General features: G+C 45.8%; 1 protein-coding gene across 1 annotated transcript in view; it reads right to left on the bottom strand.

Moving 5' to 3' along the window:
- Positions 1-3,264: 3,264 nt before the first annotated feature.
- The window catches only part of SPON1 (spondin 1), a 183,918-nt gene continuing 172,183 nt past the window's right edge, over positions 3,265-14,999 (bottom strand). The window contains exons 8-16 of the mRNA XM_042837215.1: positions 12,773-12,974; positions 12,464-12,604; positions 12,025-12,100; positions 11,396-11,578; positions 10,876-11,046; positions 10,603-10,770; positions 9,584-9,748; positions 6,470-6,733; positions 3,265-5,817 (exon numbers count right to left, since the gene is read on the bottom strand). Coding sequence (XP_042693149.1) covers positions 5,654-5,817; positions 6,470-6,733; positions 9,584-9,748; positions 10,603-10,770; positions 10,876-11,046; positions 11,396-11,578; positions 12,025-12,100; positions 12,464-12,604; positions 12,773-12,974 — 1,534 coding nt within the window. The 3' untranslated portion in view covers positions 3,265-5,653. The remainder of the gene's footprint in view (positions 5,818-6,469; positions 6,734-9,583; positions 9,749-10,602; positions 10,771-10,875; positions 11,047-11,395; positions 11,579-12,024; positions 12,101-12,463; positions 12,605-12,772; positions 12,975-14,999) is intronic.

The raw sequence follows: 14,999 nt of genomic DNA on the forward strand, positions 1-14,999 counted from the left end.
CAGCTCCACTGTTGGTCATTCAGTGCAGCACGAGGGGCAGAGCTAATTTCTCCCGGCATCTGCAATCCCTCTCCAAAACGTGTATCACACACTTGTTGTTGAACAGCCCGGCACTTCAGAATACCTTGCCATTTGCTGACAAAAGGGAAGAAAGCTGGGAGTCGTGAGGAGCTACATGTGCCCCCCATGTACAAATAGAGGGAGCAAGCAGAAGGGAAGATCTTTCCTTTCTCAGTGGGTGTGAGTTTATTACTATTGGTGACACAAACAGAGTTCCCTAGGACTTTTGTGAAGGAGACAAGAAGACTGTAGTGCTCCGAGCAGTTCAGCTGCACTGAACTATCTAGGCTGCGTGTGAGAAATGTCGTTGCCTACTATGTGCATAACGTGCCATCAGTCATGGCAAAACTCTTCTGTCTTCTGGAAGCCAGAGGAGACAGAACTCAGTGCGGCTCAGGAGCCCTGTAATTGCTTTGTTTTGCACAACGCGACGGAGTGCCAACATTGAAAACATCGCAATCAAGACCTTAAATGGGTTTGCACACAGAGCAAAAACTGCTGAGTGCCTGGAAGTTGGCTGCAAAAGATTCCAAAAGATTCTTAAGGACGTTCCAATTTGCTGGGAAGGGTTTTCCTTCCAGTGGTTGGGGTGCTGCTGCCCACATAGAGCAAGACACAAGAAATCTCAGTGTGCACATGCTGTGTACCACACGTGTGTGCGTCTGCTTTGCAGTCAGGTAGGAGCACAGCCGTATGACAGCGTGTGGCAGTAATACATCAGAAATAGTAGATATCAGTTATAGTTGACAAGGAAATGTTAGGCTTCAGCAAAGAGCCCTGCGCAATTTCAGGGTTTTATTAGCTTTTTGTGTTGCCTCAGCAACTCAGTGTCAAAGACCCCGAGGATGGCAGATGAGTTCTAATGACAGAGAGCATCCATCCGTGTTACAGATGGCGGTTGAGGACTGGCAGTTGCAGCCCAGTGGGTCCCCAGCAGTCACGGCACGGGTGGCATTTACTGCCTGGGAGCCCTTGTGAGCAAGAGCACTTGAGATCAAGTTCTACGGGCTGTAACAGCGTAACTGCTGCCCCGGATGTCTTCCCACTCGGTATGAGGAACATTACAGAACTGCTCCCTGAATTCACCTTCCTTCACACTGCCACTGCAGAAGGAGCAGTTGGGGCACTGGGCACTGCAAGTTCTCCTTCCAACAGTCGGTCCGTGGGCTGTACATAGTGGCGCCAGCAGCCCTGCCAGGCCAGACTTCTCTTTCATTTTTCCTCTTTTTTTCCTGGAGCTCCACTGTTCCCAACAAGCTGCAGCAGGACTGCAGAAGGCGATTTCTGGCTTTGTGCTCTTAATAGCAGCTAAATCATTCATGGTTGAGTGACCAAAAGAAAAGGTTTGCTTTTTGTTTTTCCTTTCCAAGCAGCCCAGTGCTGTTGGGGCAGTGCTGCCCAACCCACAGGCACTGCTTGCAAGTGAGCAGCGCTGCCTGGTGCAGAGTTGCACCTGGGGACAAAGCTGTCTTGAAGCAGCTGCTTGGAGATGCTGAGCGTTCTTCTGTTGGGAGCAGCTACATTCCAGGGGACTTCTACTGGACGGGAGTGCCCTCACTTACCAGTACCGCTGATCGTGTTACCCATAAGCAGCCACATGTTGTGCCATCTCAGCCTTGTTATGCTGCCAACTTAGAACAGGGTTTTTCCAGGAAAAGAAACACTGGTGACTTTTAGCTGCAAGATTCACTTACAATTGCATTTGTGCAGCATTGGCTGCAGAAACCTCCAGCCTGCCTGCCAGTCACTGGGCGTTTCTGTGCGACGGTAACGAAGCCACAGCACTGTGCCTCAGCAGCCTGCTGTCCTGAGGCACAGCAGGAAGGAAGCTGCACAAAATCTGAGGGCTTCTGAAAGCTTATTTTGAACAACTTCCCTATTTGCGTATCGTCCGCTCTTTTAAATAATTTGTCCTTATAAAAAAAAAATCAGCATGAGAGCAATAATTTCAATAAAGAGGCTAAGCTACCTGGCAATTTTTTAATTAGTTGCAAACTGCCAATAAAAACATGATACAAGTAATTTCCAAGTGGAAATAATGACTAGATGTAACAAATAAAAATCCAGCTCATCCCACGTATCCTGCCGACTGGAACAGCACTAAATGCAAATAAGAGCATTGATTCCCTACGCGATCAGCGTGTGGTTGGTTTCTGAGTTACGTAATTGTACTCGTGGAACAGAGGCACACTGCACACAGAGCTACATTTCATAGTAAAGATGTCTTTATTCCAAAATAATACGGTGTTAGCCGGACAGCTACGGAACATCTACACAAGACTTTGGTAAGAAATACTCATGGTAGCCTTCCTGTAATCCCACAGCAAACAGAAACGGTGAAGGAAAGCTAAAATGCAATCAAACAAAACCTTGTTTTAAATGCTATGCTGCACACACAGAGTCCTACGGTACAGTTGTTAGGCCCTAGCTTCTCTTTCGTATCACACGTGAAGCTCCTACAGTTGGTGCGTTAGAAAGGAACACCGTACACACAGCGCTAAGAGCTGACAGCTGAGCGCTACAAAAGCGGAGCGATGTCTGTGCTTTCAGTTCAGCAGTACTGTCACGAGGCCAAAGTTCTCACTTCTAGTGACTGACAGCCAGTGGCTTTACACTGCTAGAAAGTTTACAGTAACAACGCAGTTCTTGTACATATTGTTCGTCAGAGCTTTTTTTTTGAATAGAAAATCAACCTCATTTTTTTGTTTATTTGTTTTTGTTTGTTCCTTTTTTTTTACAAAATGTAACAAGCTTAAATATTTTTTCGTATCAAGTTAGAAGAAAGACAGGTGACTCGTGAAGTGTTCTGACAGAAGAGCAGTGCGAAGAGATGAGCCGAAGCAGGACTGATCAGACATTTCTGCCCAAATGCAACCCACGTTGTCACTGCACGGATTAGCGAGGTGGGAAAAAAAATCCTACAATGGTAAGTTTAATGAGCCTAAGAGAAATGACTGGGAATCACACTGAGGAGCTCCTCACTAGAAGACAGTTCTGTCTGTGAAGCATCCAATCAGCAAGAACCGCAGTGAAAGGAAAGCCGGACCGGTTCATGTCGTGTGGGCATGTTGGTAAGCGCGCTCACAAGAACGCTGCGCGTTTCCTACGTGCCTGAAGGTACATCTGGACTGCACAGCCCTTGGCAAAGGGAATCATTAACAGATAAAACAGCTTGATGAACCGGAAAAACTACGAAAATAAAGACACCATTAATTTTAATGGATTATTTGCAGAAGCTGGCACGGTTCTGCAGGATTAGCGTGGACAGCTGGTCGGGATGCATGAGAAAAAATGTGCTCTGTAAAATCACATCATTTTTTTCCATTCAAGAGATGCTCTTCTTCTGTCCCCCCAGCCCCGGCTCCCCCAGCTCCACGCACACCACCACTGCCACGGCTCGTACCGCCGAAGGGCCGCTTTGCTGCCGACCCACCTCAGCTGCTGGCCTCTCAGCTCACAGCAGCAGCTCGCAGAAGTGCTGAATGCTCTGGTCTGCAGCCCTGCCCGGCTGGGCACCTGGCCCTTCTCTACAACCATCTGTTCTCGACCTGACACGTGCTCGACTGGTCACTGTTTGATAGTCTTTATCATTGCATGGAATTTTGTTTTGTGGTTGTTAACTGGATAACTGCAAGGTAAGGTGACAACTATATTACTCAGGGACGCTCTTCGTGCTACAGTGCAATGATAGCGCTATAGGGATAGAATTTGGCAATAGGCACGAGGAGGCAAACTAGCTTGATAACTATTATTAAAATGAGCCCAGCTGTGCAAAATGTGAAGTGTTTGGTTTTAGCATGAAACAGCTTTTTTGTTTTTCTCCCGGTTTGGCTCACTAAGCGCTCGCACCCACTTCATTCAGCAGCATCGCAAGAGGCCAAGCACTGCCCTTCTCCATTATTTCCCCAGCTCTCCCTTCATTCCAGGCCTAAGAACAGCAATCAAATACCTCAAGGGCGGCACGCAGCAGCCACGAAGTCCTGAGCAGTCCTTGCAGAGTCCAGTGCTGACGTGCTGGTGAGAAGCCCTGCGGTGCAATGCAGCCTGCCCAGCAGATCCCAGCGCAGCGGCCGTTAGGTCACACAGCCCCAGCCCACTGTGGCTCACAGCAAACGCGGGCACAGCGCCTCGGTGTGGGGCTGTCAGGATCGTGGCAGAGCATTAGAGAAGTTGGTTAAGGCTGGTCTAAAGAGACTGTAACATAAATGCCTCTCCGTTCATTTCTCCCAGTTTTTTGTTTTCTTTAAGGTTATGTTAGCATCAACAGTCTTTTATTTTCAGTGCACTGCTGTTATTCACGTAGAGACACAGGTGTACGCTGCCCTTCCTGCAGAGCGAGATAACCTGTCACCTTCACCCCTTATCTTCAATGTTAAATTGTTCAATGTGCGGGACAGTATTATGTTCCAGCACAAGTGAACCTCAAAGCCCCACACCTCACTAAGTGCAGGGATAACAGCTGAACTCCTCAGGAGAAGGCGTAAAATAGAAAAGGCGATCAGAGTGGTTGGGAGCTAATTTCAGACAGTTTCTTGCTTAAGTGGCCAGGGAAGATGCTTATCCTGGCTAGCGCGTATCGAAGTGGATAATTCTCACGAATGTGCTGTATTTTAGATCCTAACAAATTCCAAGGGAAAAGACAGAAATTGACAGAAATGTAAATATGTTCTTGTATCAACTTGTAATTTTTAATTCTGTGTGCAATGGTTTCAGCAGTTCCCTTCCTTCTGTTTGCTACGAGGGATGCAGGAGAACCTCGCTCACCATTCTCATGAAGCTCTTTCTCTCTTCACCTGCGATCAACATCCTTCTGAAACCGCATCTGTGGTGCCTCTCAGGGAGCTCTTCCCATGACAGCTGGTGTGACTCGCAGTGTTTGGACCAATTTCTCTTAGTTCTGTGCCCATTTTGAGAGATAGTGGCAGGTATTATGATAGCCACGTGTTCCCTGCGTGTTGTGTTGTGGGCTGACATCGCTACTGAGCTGCACAGATTATTTGAGTAAGCTGTTATTTAAGAAACAAAGATGGTTTTGCATGGAACGCAGCATCTGTGTGAACAGAAGTCTACAGGGTAATTATTTCAACCATCACTTAACCCAATGTTGTAAAAAGATAAACATGCACCTTTAATATTATTGAACCAGCATTACTGAAATTTTTCCTTGGCATAGTTGTGTAATCACATAGGCACTGCTTTGGATTTTTAAAATCAAATCAAGAGAGAAATCCTCCCACGTATGAAACATGTCACATCCACTTAGTTCTGTTAATATGCATGCACCCCGTGTCTCTACAAGTGGTATTTCTGTATGGCTATTCTGTGTCCACAGGCATGTGTCTATTTCGGTTAAATGACCACAACGACCTATTACTTTTATGCATTAAGGGCTAGCTGGAGCAAAGATGTACTCTCAGCGTTAATTTGTGAGGAAATATTTATAAAATATATTTCTTGCACCAGCAAGACTAAAAAGCAAACCACACTGCAAAAATGAAAACTAATATACACTTCATATTTTGTTGTTTTAAAAACCAAACCAAGGCTGACTTTCCTTGTAGCTCAGAGTGCGGCACACGGAAGCCCTGTTTTCCTAACAGGGATGAACGTTACACGCTCTCAGCTCCTTTTTGTCTTTGCAGCTAGTGAACTGAGTACTTTTGGACCTCTTCTTCACCATCATGTAGCGCTCCTGAATTCCACCTCCACAGAGCGTAGAACATTCTGTCCAAGCAGTCCATGGCTTCAGCCTACAAACTGGGGGAAAAAAAAAAGTCATTTGACCAAGTCTAAAGCGTACTGCTATGCATGTCTGTACACTTCCATCTACACATCCATCAGAATTGAGGCTAGCACATTGTCTAGTTTATGCAGCATGTAATTAAGGAACACAATTAAATACACACGAGGTGCATTTGACAAACACTGGAAAATGGATTGAAAAAGAAATTTCCCATCTCCATTATAAAAAATGGAAATTGTTGAATGTCAGACAAGCATGAGCCACAAACGAGCAGCGATTCACAGGCTGGTCCATAACCTATACAGGGTACGGTGTGTTACTGACCAGAGGCACCCATGCTTGAGCACAGCCCTTGTTCCAGAAGGAGCAGCTCTCTCCCACTAGTCTGGATCTGAATCAAATGACTGAGGGAGCTGTGTTCAGATCACGTTGGTTACTGTGATCACACAGGGGCAGATGCAGGCCTTTCTCCATGCTACCCTAAACCTGCATCGTATTTTTGGATCACAACCAAACACCGAAACAGCTGTACTTCGTTTTGTTGCTAAAGCTTACCCTCGACTGTAACACTGGAAAAGGTTATCAGAGCATGAAGAGCTGCTCACAAATTCTTCCCAGTTATCAGAAAGCCGGACACGAGCACACTAACCAATGTTTCACCCTCACCTGGATATTGCTCACTGTCAGTGTTCTTTTTCGCTTGTTCGCTTCTTCTCTTCTCGCGGGCCTCCTTCCAGCGCCTTTTTTCCATACCCGGCCCTCTCAGGCATTTCCTCACTCGACATTTTGTACGTTGCACAGTTTCTGGGCACGCTGTTCCTCCAAACTGTGGTTCTATTTTTATCATTCTTGTTCTGATCATGTGGCCCTTTCCACATGAGGTGTTGCATTCAGACCACTGGGACCACTCTGTGAGCTCGCAGTCAATGGCTGCAAAGAATGAGAACTGTTACAGGGAATCTGCTGTCTGGCAACCTAAGCATAAGGTCAAAAAGAAACATGCAAACGTGACCGGTGAGAAGCTGCATCCTAAATACACAAATGAGAATTAAACCTCCACTCACCCAGCAGGTTTTGTGAGGCTGTACATTAAAACGGTCTGAATTCATCTCTAGCAAAAATACTATTTGATGATTCCCTCCCGCTTCTTTTTCTAGAGTGGGGCTGGCAGATTGCTTTCTTAGCAACAAATGTAAATAATTTCCCTGTGCCTTCTTCAATTTTTCATTCTGTACATTTATACTAAAAGATGTTAAAAATCAAGTTATGTTTACAAACTGATACCTGAAACCTAAGCCTTGCTTTAACTGGCAGATGTACAGCTGTAAGCAGTCCATTTTGAGGCCCTGCATAAAACAGAAGAAAACAAAACAAGAAAAACCTAAAAGGAGCTTTTTTTTTTTTTTTTTTTTTTTTTTTTCTAAGGCACAAAGGAAAGAAAGTAACTTATATTTATTTGCTGCAGAGAGGGACCTGGGTGTCCTGGTGGACAACAGGTCGGCCATGAGCCAACAGTGTGCCCTCGTGGCCAAAAGGGCCAGTGGCACCATGGGGTGCATTGCAAAGAGCGTGGCCAGCAGGTCGAGGGAGGTGATCCTCCCCCTCTACTCTGCCCTGGTAAGGCCTCATCTGGAGCACTGCGTCCAGTTCTGGGGTCCCCAGTACAAAAAAGACAGGGATCTCTTGGAAAGAGTCCAGCGGAGGGCCACAAAAATGGTGAAGGGCCTGGAGCATCTCTCCCATGAAGAAAAGCTGAGTGAACTGGGTCTGTTCAGTCTTGAGAAAAGAAGACTGAGAGGGGACCTGATCCAGGTCTGTAAATATCTAAGGTGAGGCCAGACTGTTTTCAGCAGTATGTGGAGATAGGACAAGGGGAAACGGCCGGAAACTGCAGCATAGGAAGTTCCGCACAAATGTTCGCAAGAACTTCTTTAGGTGAGGTGACGGAGCACTGGAACAGGCTGCCCAGGGAGGTGGTGGAGTCTCCTGCTCTGGAGATGTTCAAGACCTGCCTGGACACCCACCTGTGCGACCTGGAGTAGGAACTGCTTTGGCAGGGGGTTGGACTCGATGACCTCCGGAGGTCCCTTCCAGCCCCTACAGTTCTGTGAAAGGCTGCTTGTATCATTAAGTCTGTGTCTTAGAAGCTTTCAGCTTTTCAGTACTCCCTAAAGCTCACACCCTAGTAAATAATAACCAAAATGACATTTCACATTATTTAATAAAGCAGAATTAGCAAACTGCAATACAAGAGCCTTTTCTAGCCGATACTTTTTGTGAAAAACAATCTAATTAGATATAAAGCCTCAGAAACCAGCTGGCAACGTGGCACTGAAAGCAATCAGATCTTGTTCAGTTTGCAAAGCCTTAGGCTGTCGCTCTTAACAAAGACAGCGAGGCAACCAGGAGTCGACACCACCCATGAAGGGTGAGGTTTTGGTTGAGTAAGGTCTGAACTGAAATGCTGCTGCCTCCATGCCATGCGCTGCCCTATGAGACATTCCTGGATTGCGAAGGGATGTAGATGAGTAAAAAGGTACAGCACAGGTCAGAGCTGTATCAAAGACGGAGCCTTTTCTTGTTCATTTTGTGGACTAAAAGAATCTCATGAGCGATGCTAAACTTTTATTTCCTTCCTTCCTCACAAGGGCACATTCTGCATTTGAGTACGAAATAGGCCATACTTATCATTCATTCTGACTTGTTCGTTATTGGGAAGTGCACAAAAGTGTTACCTGAAGTTGTGGTATTATGTTAAATATGGAATAACCATATTCCTCGATCAGTATTGCTCATCACCATAAGACTAAGTAAGGCAAGATAAGGACACAGTTATAATCTAGCTCTCAATAGCCAAAAGTACACAATGAGAAGTACAATAAAACGCCCCTATGGATGGATTTAGGAGTAATACAGATGGAGAGCAAGAATCAGAGCAAGATGTATCACATCATTTGCTTACGGAGCTCAAGGAGGCAACGACTGCTCTTACCAGCTGCTGACCCACCGTCTACAGAAGCTGAAAGCAGTTTATGCAGCATTCCAGGTTTCAGAGTGCCTTCCCACAACTAACACACTATTCCAGATGTGGCCCCACCAGGGCAGACAGAGGAGTGAGATCACCTCCCTCACCTGCTGGCCACGCTCTTTTTAATACACCTCAGGATGCCACCGACTTCCTTGGCCAAAGGGCACGCTGCTGGCTCACGGCCAGCCTGAAGCACTCTGGGATGCCCAAGTTCTTCTCTGCGGAGCTCCTCTCCAGCAGGGCAGCCCCCAGCCTGTGCTGCTGCACGCAGTTATTCCTACCTGAGTGCAGGATTCTACACTTGCTCTTGTTAAACTCGCTCCACTATCCAGTCTGTCCAGGTCTCACTGAGTGGCAGCACAGCCTTCTGGAGTCAAACACTCCTCCCAGCTTTGTATCATCAGCAAACTGCTGAGACTGGACTCCATCCCATGATCCACGTAAGCAGTGAAGATACTGAACACGAGCTGACCCTGCACCAACCGCTGGGGACACCACCGCTGACAGGCCTCCAGGTAGGCTGTGCCGCTGATCACAGCCCTCAGAGCTCTGCCAGTCACCCAGTTCTCAATCAGCCTCACCTCAGCTCATCTGTCTTGCACTCTCTAGGCTTCATTATAAGGAATATTAAGCAAGTTACAATATTAAAAGAAAAATGAGACAAAATATTACAAATAACAATAGACTTTTGACCCAAGACCACCACACATGAAATTGAAAGCCTTTCCTTCCCCAAAGGTTTCCATCCTTACGGCATTCAGGCAGCATGCATTTCTCTGCCTGCTCCAGTTCCTCGTTGCAGTCTCCAAGCTCAGCCGCAGATTTCAGCATCCTCTGCCGGGTTCGCATTCCCTTCCCACACGTTACGCTGCAGTCGCTCCATTCAGACCATGGGGACAGAAGGCAGGGAATAGTATCTAATAGGAATATCAAAAGGCAACGAGTACTTGTTATATGTCATCTACAAAAGTGTGCATTTTGAAAGTAACACAGGTGGAGAAGATACTTGATCTGCCTTGCACCACCTACATTTCATCATCACTTTGGACAAAACGAGTCGCAGGCAGAATGATACTTTTATAGAAGCTCGGAAAAAAAAGAAATAAGAGGCTTGCTTGTTTTTAATACCTTTTCTTTACTGCGTTTTTCTCTATCTACCGTATCCATCTCTGTACATCTCAATGTTATCAGAGGATAAACAGCAGGAAAGTACATTTCAGTAGTGATTCCTGTAAATAGTGCGTGCTGTTCTTGTACCCAGAACTGGAAGCCATACTGACCTAATGTGAGATGGAATATTTACCTTCCACATTTAACTTCATTTCATTTTGTCACTGTTGAAAATCTTAACATTTCTTTAAAAAAAAAGAACCCACAAAATTAACAGAATATCCACAGATAGGATAAGGATGAGGCTGACTGGTTGAACAAAGGGTGCAACTCAACTCCTGGACCACTCACAGGCTAAAAGAAAAGGGCACAGTATCATTCTTGACTTACGATTAAATACACCTCATATCCCATAAAATTAGAGTTGCTTATATACGTATGGCTTGTGAGTAGCACACCACTGAGCATATTTACCTACACTTAGGTTCTGCTGGTGAAAGTGGCTCATAATGCACTTTCCCTAAGGGATCTGATTCTAAGGAGGAGGACCACAAAAAGCAGTGCTGCCCGTGCTTGGGCCGTGGTGTGCAGTGTGATGGAGCAGCACGACAGAAATGATGTCTCTCTCTGCAGCAGAGGAGATGAATGCACAGACACTTACGGCACTCAGGCATCATGCATTTCTCTGCCTCTGTAGTTTCTGCCTTGCACATGGATCCGTCAGCAGGAGTCATCTTGACCATCCTGTGCCGCCTTTTCATTCCCGTGCCGCAGCTAGCGCTGCATTCATCCCACTCTCCCCACTCGGTGACGAGGCAGCTGCTAGGGGCTACGCAGAACAGAGAAGATCCTTCAGTAACAGGGCTCACATGAAAACATGTATCAGGCAGTTCTTCTATTGACCGGATGTTACAAAGCTAAATGTAATACTTACAACATTCCTCATTTACAATGCATTTCTCAGTTTCTTCAGTAGGCACTTTGCACATAGAGCCATCTTCTGGGAATTGTTTTACATATCTCTCTCTAGATCGCGTTCCCATCCCACAGGAAACACTACAGGGGGACCACGTAATCCAGTCAGACATCATGCAAGTGGAACCATCTAAAATACAGAGGACCATTTCAATTGCTGATATTTACACGATCACCTGCCCACCCACCAGTAAATCTACAGCTGCCCATTTATGTGCAGTCACTTCACTGTTGCCCCTCGCATCCCATCTTCTCTGTTGCTCACTTTACTCCTTTCCTTCATACTTCTGTGTGCTCCGTGCATCCGCTCAGCTAAACTGCAGAGCTCATCACAGACTGTATGCATTTGTATTCTTCCGCAGTTATTCTTGTTTTTGCTATAACTCAGATCATACAGCAACGAATACCTTCTAAGAACATCAAAAGAAAAGAGCGGCCCCACGCAGAGTTCTTCTCCTCTATCCTTTCCTCTTGATTACCTTCATCACTGCAGCCTGGACCCATGCACGGCTGAAAATCTTGGGTATCAGGACAGGGCACACTGAGGTCCAGCTGAGCTTTAAGCATTCTCTGCCTCATCCTCTTGCCCTTCTCACAGGTAGAGGAGCTGCAGGCTGACCAGGGGGACCAGTTGGAATATATGCAGGTCTCAGGGGTGTCATCTGAAAACAAGAAAAGGCAGTAAACATTAACAGCACATCATCTTCCATCTGCTTCTCTTTATACTTGGCTAGGAATTACTCTAGATGCTAACATGAAATGTTCTTTCTTTCTGCACTCTAAACCGGTCCATTTTAACTCCAAAAAACCTGACAAATTTGATTTGAAAAACAAACAAACAAACCCACCACCACTTCATGTCGAACCCCCTAACAGTTGTCTTTTATTGCGTCTATTGTTATTGCCATCTGCCAGCTACGCACAATGTCTTTCCTCCATAAGTGGAGACTAACAGTACAAACACAGTAGAAAGGATGAAGAACTGGGTCACTTTTTGGCTAATAAGTGGAACTTACTTCTGCTCCTACGTTAGTTTCTTACTGTGTTTAGAAATAACAGAGGAGAATGGAACAAAATCTAGTCTAGCACAAAGTAATTCAGAAAGTACCTTCTTCTTTCTCCTCTGGTGCTAGATCTGCCACAATATCGTCGATGTTATCAGGTACGATGTTGCACTGCTCCCCCTGCGCAGAAAGAAACGACTGTGGAGGTTGGCTGTAAGAATGTGAATGTGCACAGGGGTTGGGCAGTGGCTGAGAGGCACTGCTGGCGCTGCAGCAGCAACCAGAGAAAATGCTGACTAATTCATCAGATTGTGCTTTTTTCTCTTCTTAAAAAAAATAACCTGCAACTAAGCAGGTTCAGTAATTATTGGAAGTTAGACAAAGCACATCTTAAGATAGTTTAAAATGCAAAAATGTTATTTTCTACCATTATGTTCCTTGGAGATAGATTAGGGAGCAGAGTTTTGGTGGCAGGAAGAAGGAAAAATTGTCTTAGAGACTGTGGTTTTCACTGCCTCGAGGATTTTATGTATAAACTTGTACCTTGCGTGCAATTCTTTCAATGACAACTCTGGCTACCAGCTTGATAGATCCTCCTTCTGGATCATAAAAGGGACTCTGAGGGTGATCTAAGCTTGTAAGCGGTCTGATCTTCTCTTGAGGAACCGTAGGTTTGTTGGGTGACTGCAAGAAGAAAGAAAACATAAACATGGTTAAAAACAAACTGAGCAGAGCAGCATGTAGGCACACAACCCACACGACTGTGGATTGACTAGCTTTCATTCCTCACTGACTCAAGGTAAATTCAGGCAAATAAATTCAGGTGAGATGCACTGCAAGCCGTCCAAATACCTCATAGGTAACCCCACTGTCCGTGCCGGCGTCCCAGGGGATCAAATCCTGCACGACCTTCTGAACCCAGCCGCAGTCCTTGGTGCAGAGGTCCTCAGCAGAAAGGCCCACGTTCCAGTCAGGGCTGGGCCCCAGCATGGTGAGGAAGGACATCAGGTGCCGGTGGCGATCGACAGAAAACTCAGCAGAGGGAGCAGCTCTCCTGCAAATGGAGACAGAAAGGTTTTTAGAAAGTGCATTCAGATTTTCCATTAGAGGGCGAGGAAACTGATGCTTCATAACGTGAAACACTGGCGTGACGCTGCACAGAGGTGAGAGGTGGGACGCATGAAAAACAGAGTGGAGGAAAAAAAAAAAAAAGCAGGGCATGATGCTGAGGTTTTGGTTGCTGGGCTGGTTCTGACTAGCTTCCCCCTGTCCCCCCCCCTCCCCTGAAGAAAAGAAAAATAGAATAAAAAGAATACAAATTCCAGTGTCCAAAAGTGCTTGAAAATGTGTGTGCATGTGAAAAAGCACTTATCAGAGCTGTTTTAGTGCTCGTGTGAGAGTAAGTGAGAGACTGATGGCTGCTGCCAGTCCTGGAGAGTTCAGCCAAGACTCGGGCAGGTCCCTGCCAGGGTGTGCGAAAGCACCGCCATTCATCTGTCCTTTTTCAGCCCTTCTCCTGGGCAGAGCTGGTGCTGAGACACAGTGCTGTGCAGATGCCACATTCCTCCGCACAGGGAAACGGAGCTTTCTGTTCAACAGCTGAAAACTGGAACTCTTAGTGGTATCTTTCCCATGAGCAACAATGAGCACTGACTTGTTTAATACATGATTTTGGCAATCTTGTGCTACCGAACATTTGCCTGATGTCACTGCAAGTTTTCTTCAGTTACAGGACTTGGATCAATACAGTCAGGGCTTTTTTCTTTTTTCCTTTTTTCCAGCACTATGCCAAAAAATACTGCCTTACGAGCATCTGAAGCTCACAGATTCTTTATCTACATATGTCACTTTTCTTTTGCCACATTACTTGTCTTTTTGGGTCGGTACCTGCACGTACATAATGCACAGACACTGCTCTCCTGCCCCAAGGAGTTCATTTCTATTATAAACACTTGCCTCGCTGTCCAAATGGGGCTTTTTTTTTTTTTTTTTCATTTGTGCATTTATTCTGGCTCATACTGCTCTCAACACACTAAAGCAAAGAAATAAACAAACAAAACCCAACAGCCCAAGGACGGCATTCCTCAGCAGTTCTCGTGCAGTTTCAAATGCCTCAGTCAGTGTTCCCAGCTCCCTTCCCAGGGAGAAGCTGCATAAAAAGGCAATTATTAATAGTTAAAACGTTCTGGGAATCTCTGCTCGGGGTCTTCAGGAATTGTTTCTTACTGCGTAGAATGCCTTATGTTGAACTGAAGACACTGAGTAGAAGAGTTTCTAAGTGATGGCATTAATCCTCCCTTTCCCAGAAGGAGATACAAATGACTCTTTTTTCCCATGACAGACAGAAATCTGGTTTCGACGGAAAAATTTCTCTACCGTAAAGTAATAAAATAATGACTGAAGGTATCAGATGCTCTCAGTCACTGCAGTGTTCTGATGTATTTAGCAAGTAATAGCGATTGTTCTTTAAAAGCCTACCGAACTGCAGGACTGACTTAGTTCAAGGAGTTTCTGAAAGGACACAGAAAGAGCCTGAACTGCGCACAAAGAACAGCGAATAATTAAACAAGCGCGTATTTGTACGCCTGATCTCAAGGTTAGAAATATGCAGACGGGAACACGGGACGCCCAGATCCATCAAAGGAAAAGGCAGAGCGGCCTCCCAGCATCGCATCGCACCATGCTGACACGCTCTGCAGGAAAGGAAATGGGCTCTGCACTGCTGCAGGTTGAAGACAAACGACCAGAAATCACAGCAAGCCGACTTCAGGCACACCGCAACGAATGCCTTTCATCACTCGCTGTCCCTGCAGCGGGCACGATACAATTAAGTCTCCAAATGCTTTCTTAGGAAAGTAAATATTAGTTATGCAATTAATGCAATTAAACATTGTGTGTTTAAGTCTAATTGTATCCATATTTTGAAACTGCATAAAGCATAAAACACTTCATAGGAGACGCTCTACCTGCAAGACTTGGCATGAGCTATGTCACACCAGCAACCCTGAGCCTCCGGTAACTCTCCAGCTTCAGAGCACTGTGCAAAACCTGGTTCCTTCTGTAGGGCCTTGGCTCAGGG

This window comes from Centrocercus urophasianus, unplaced genomic scaffold, assembly GCF_019232065.1.
Source record: "Centrocercus urophasianus isolate 14NV4802_14NV808 unplaced genomic scaffold, USGS_Curo_1.0 seq_7, whole genome shotgun sequence".
In the NCBI taxonomy this organism is placed as follows: Eukaryota; Metazoa; Chordata; class Aves; order Galliformes; family Phasianidae; genus Centrocercus; species Centrocercus urophasianus.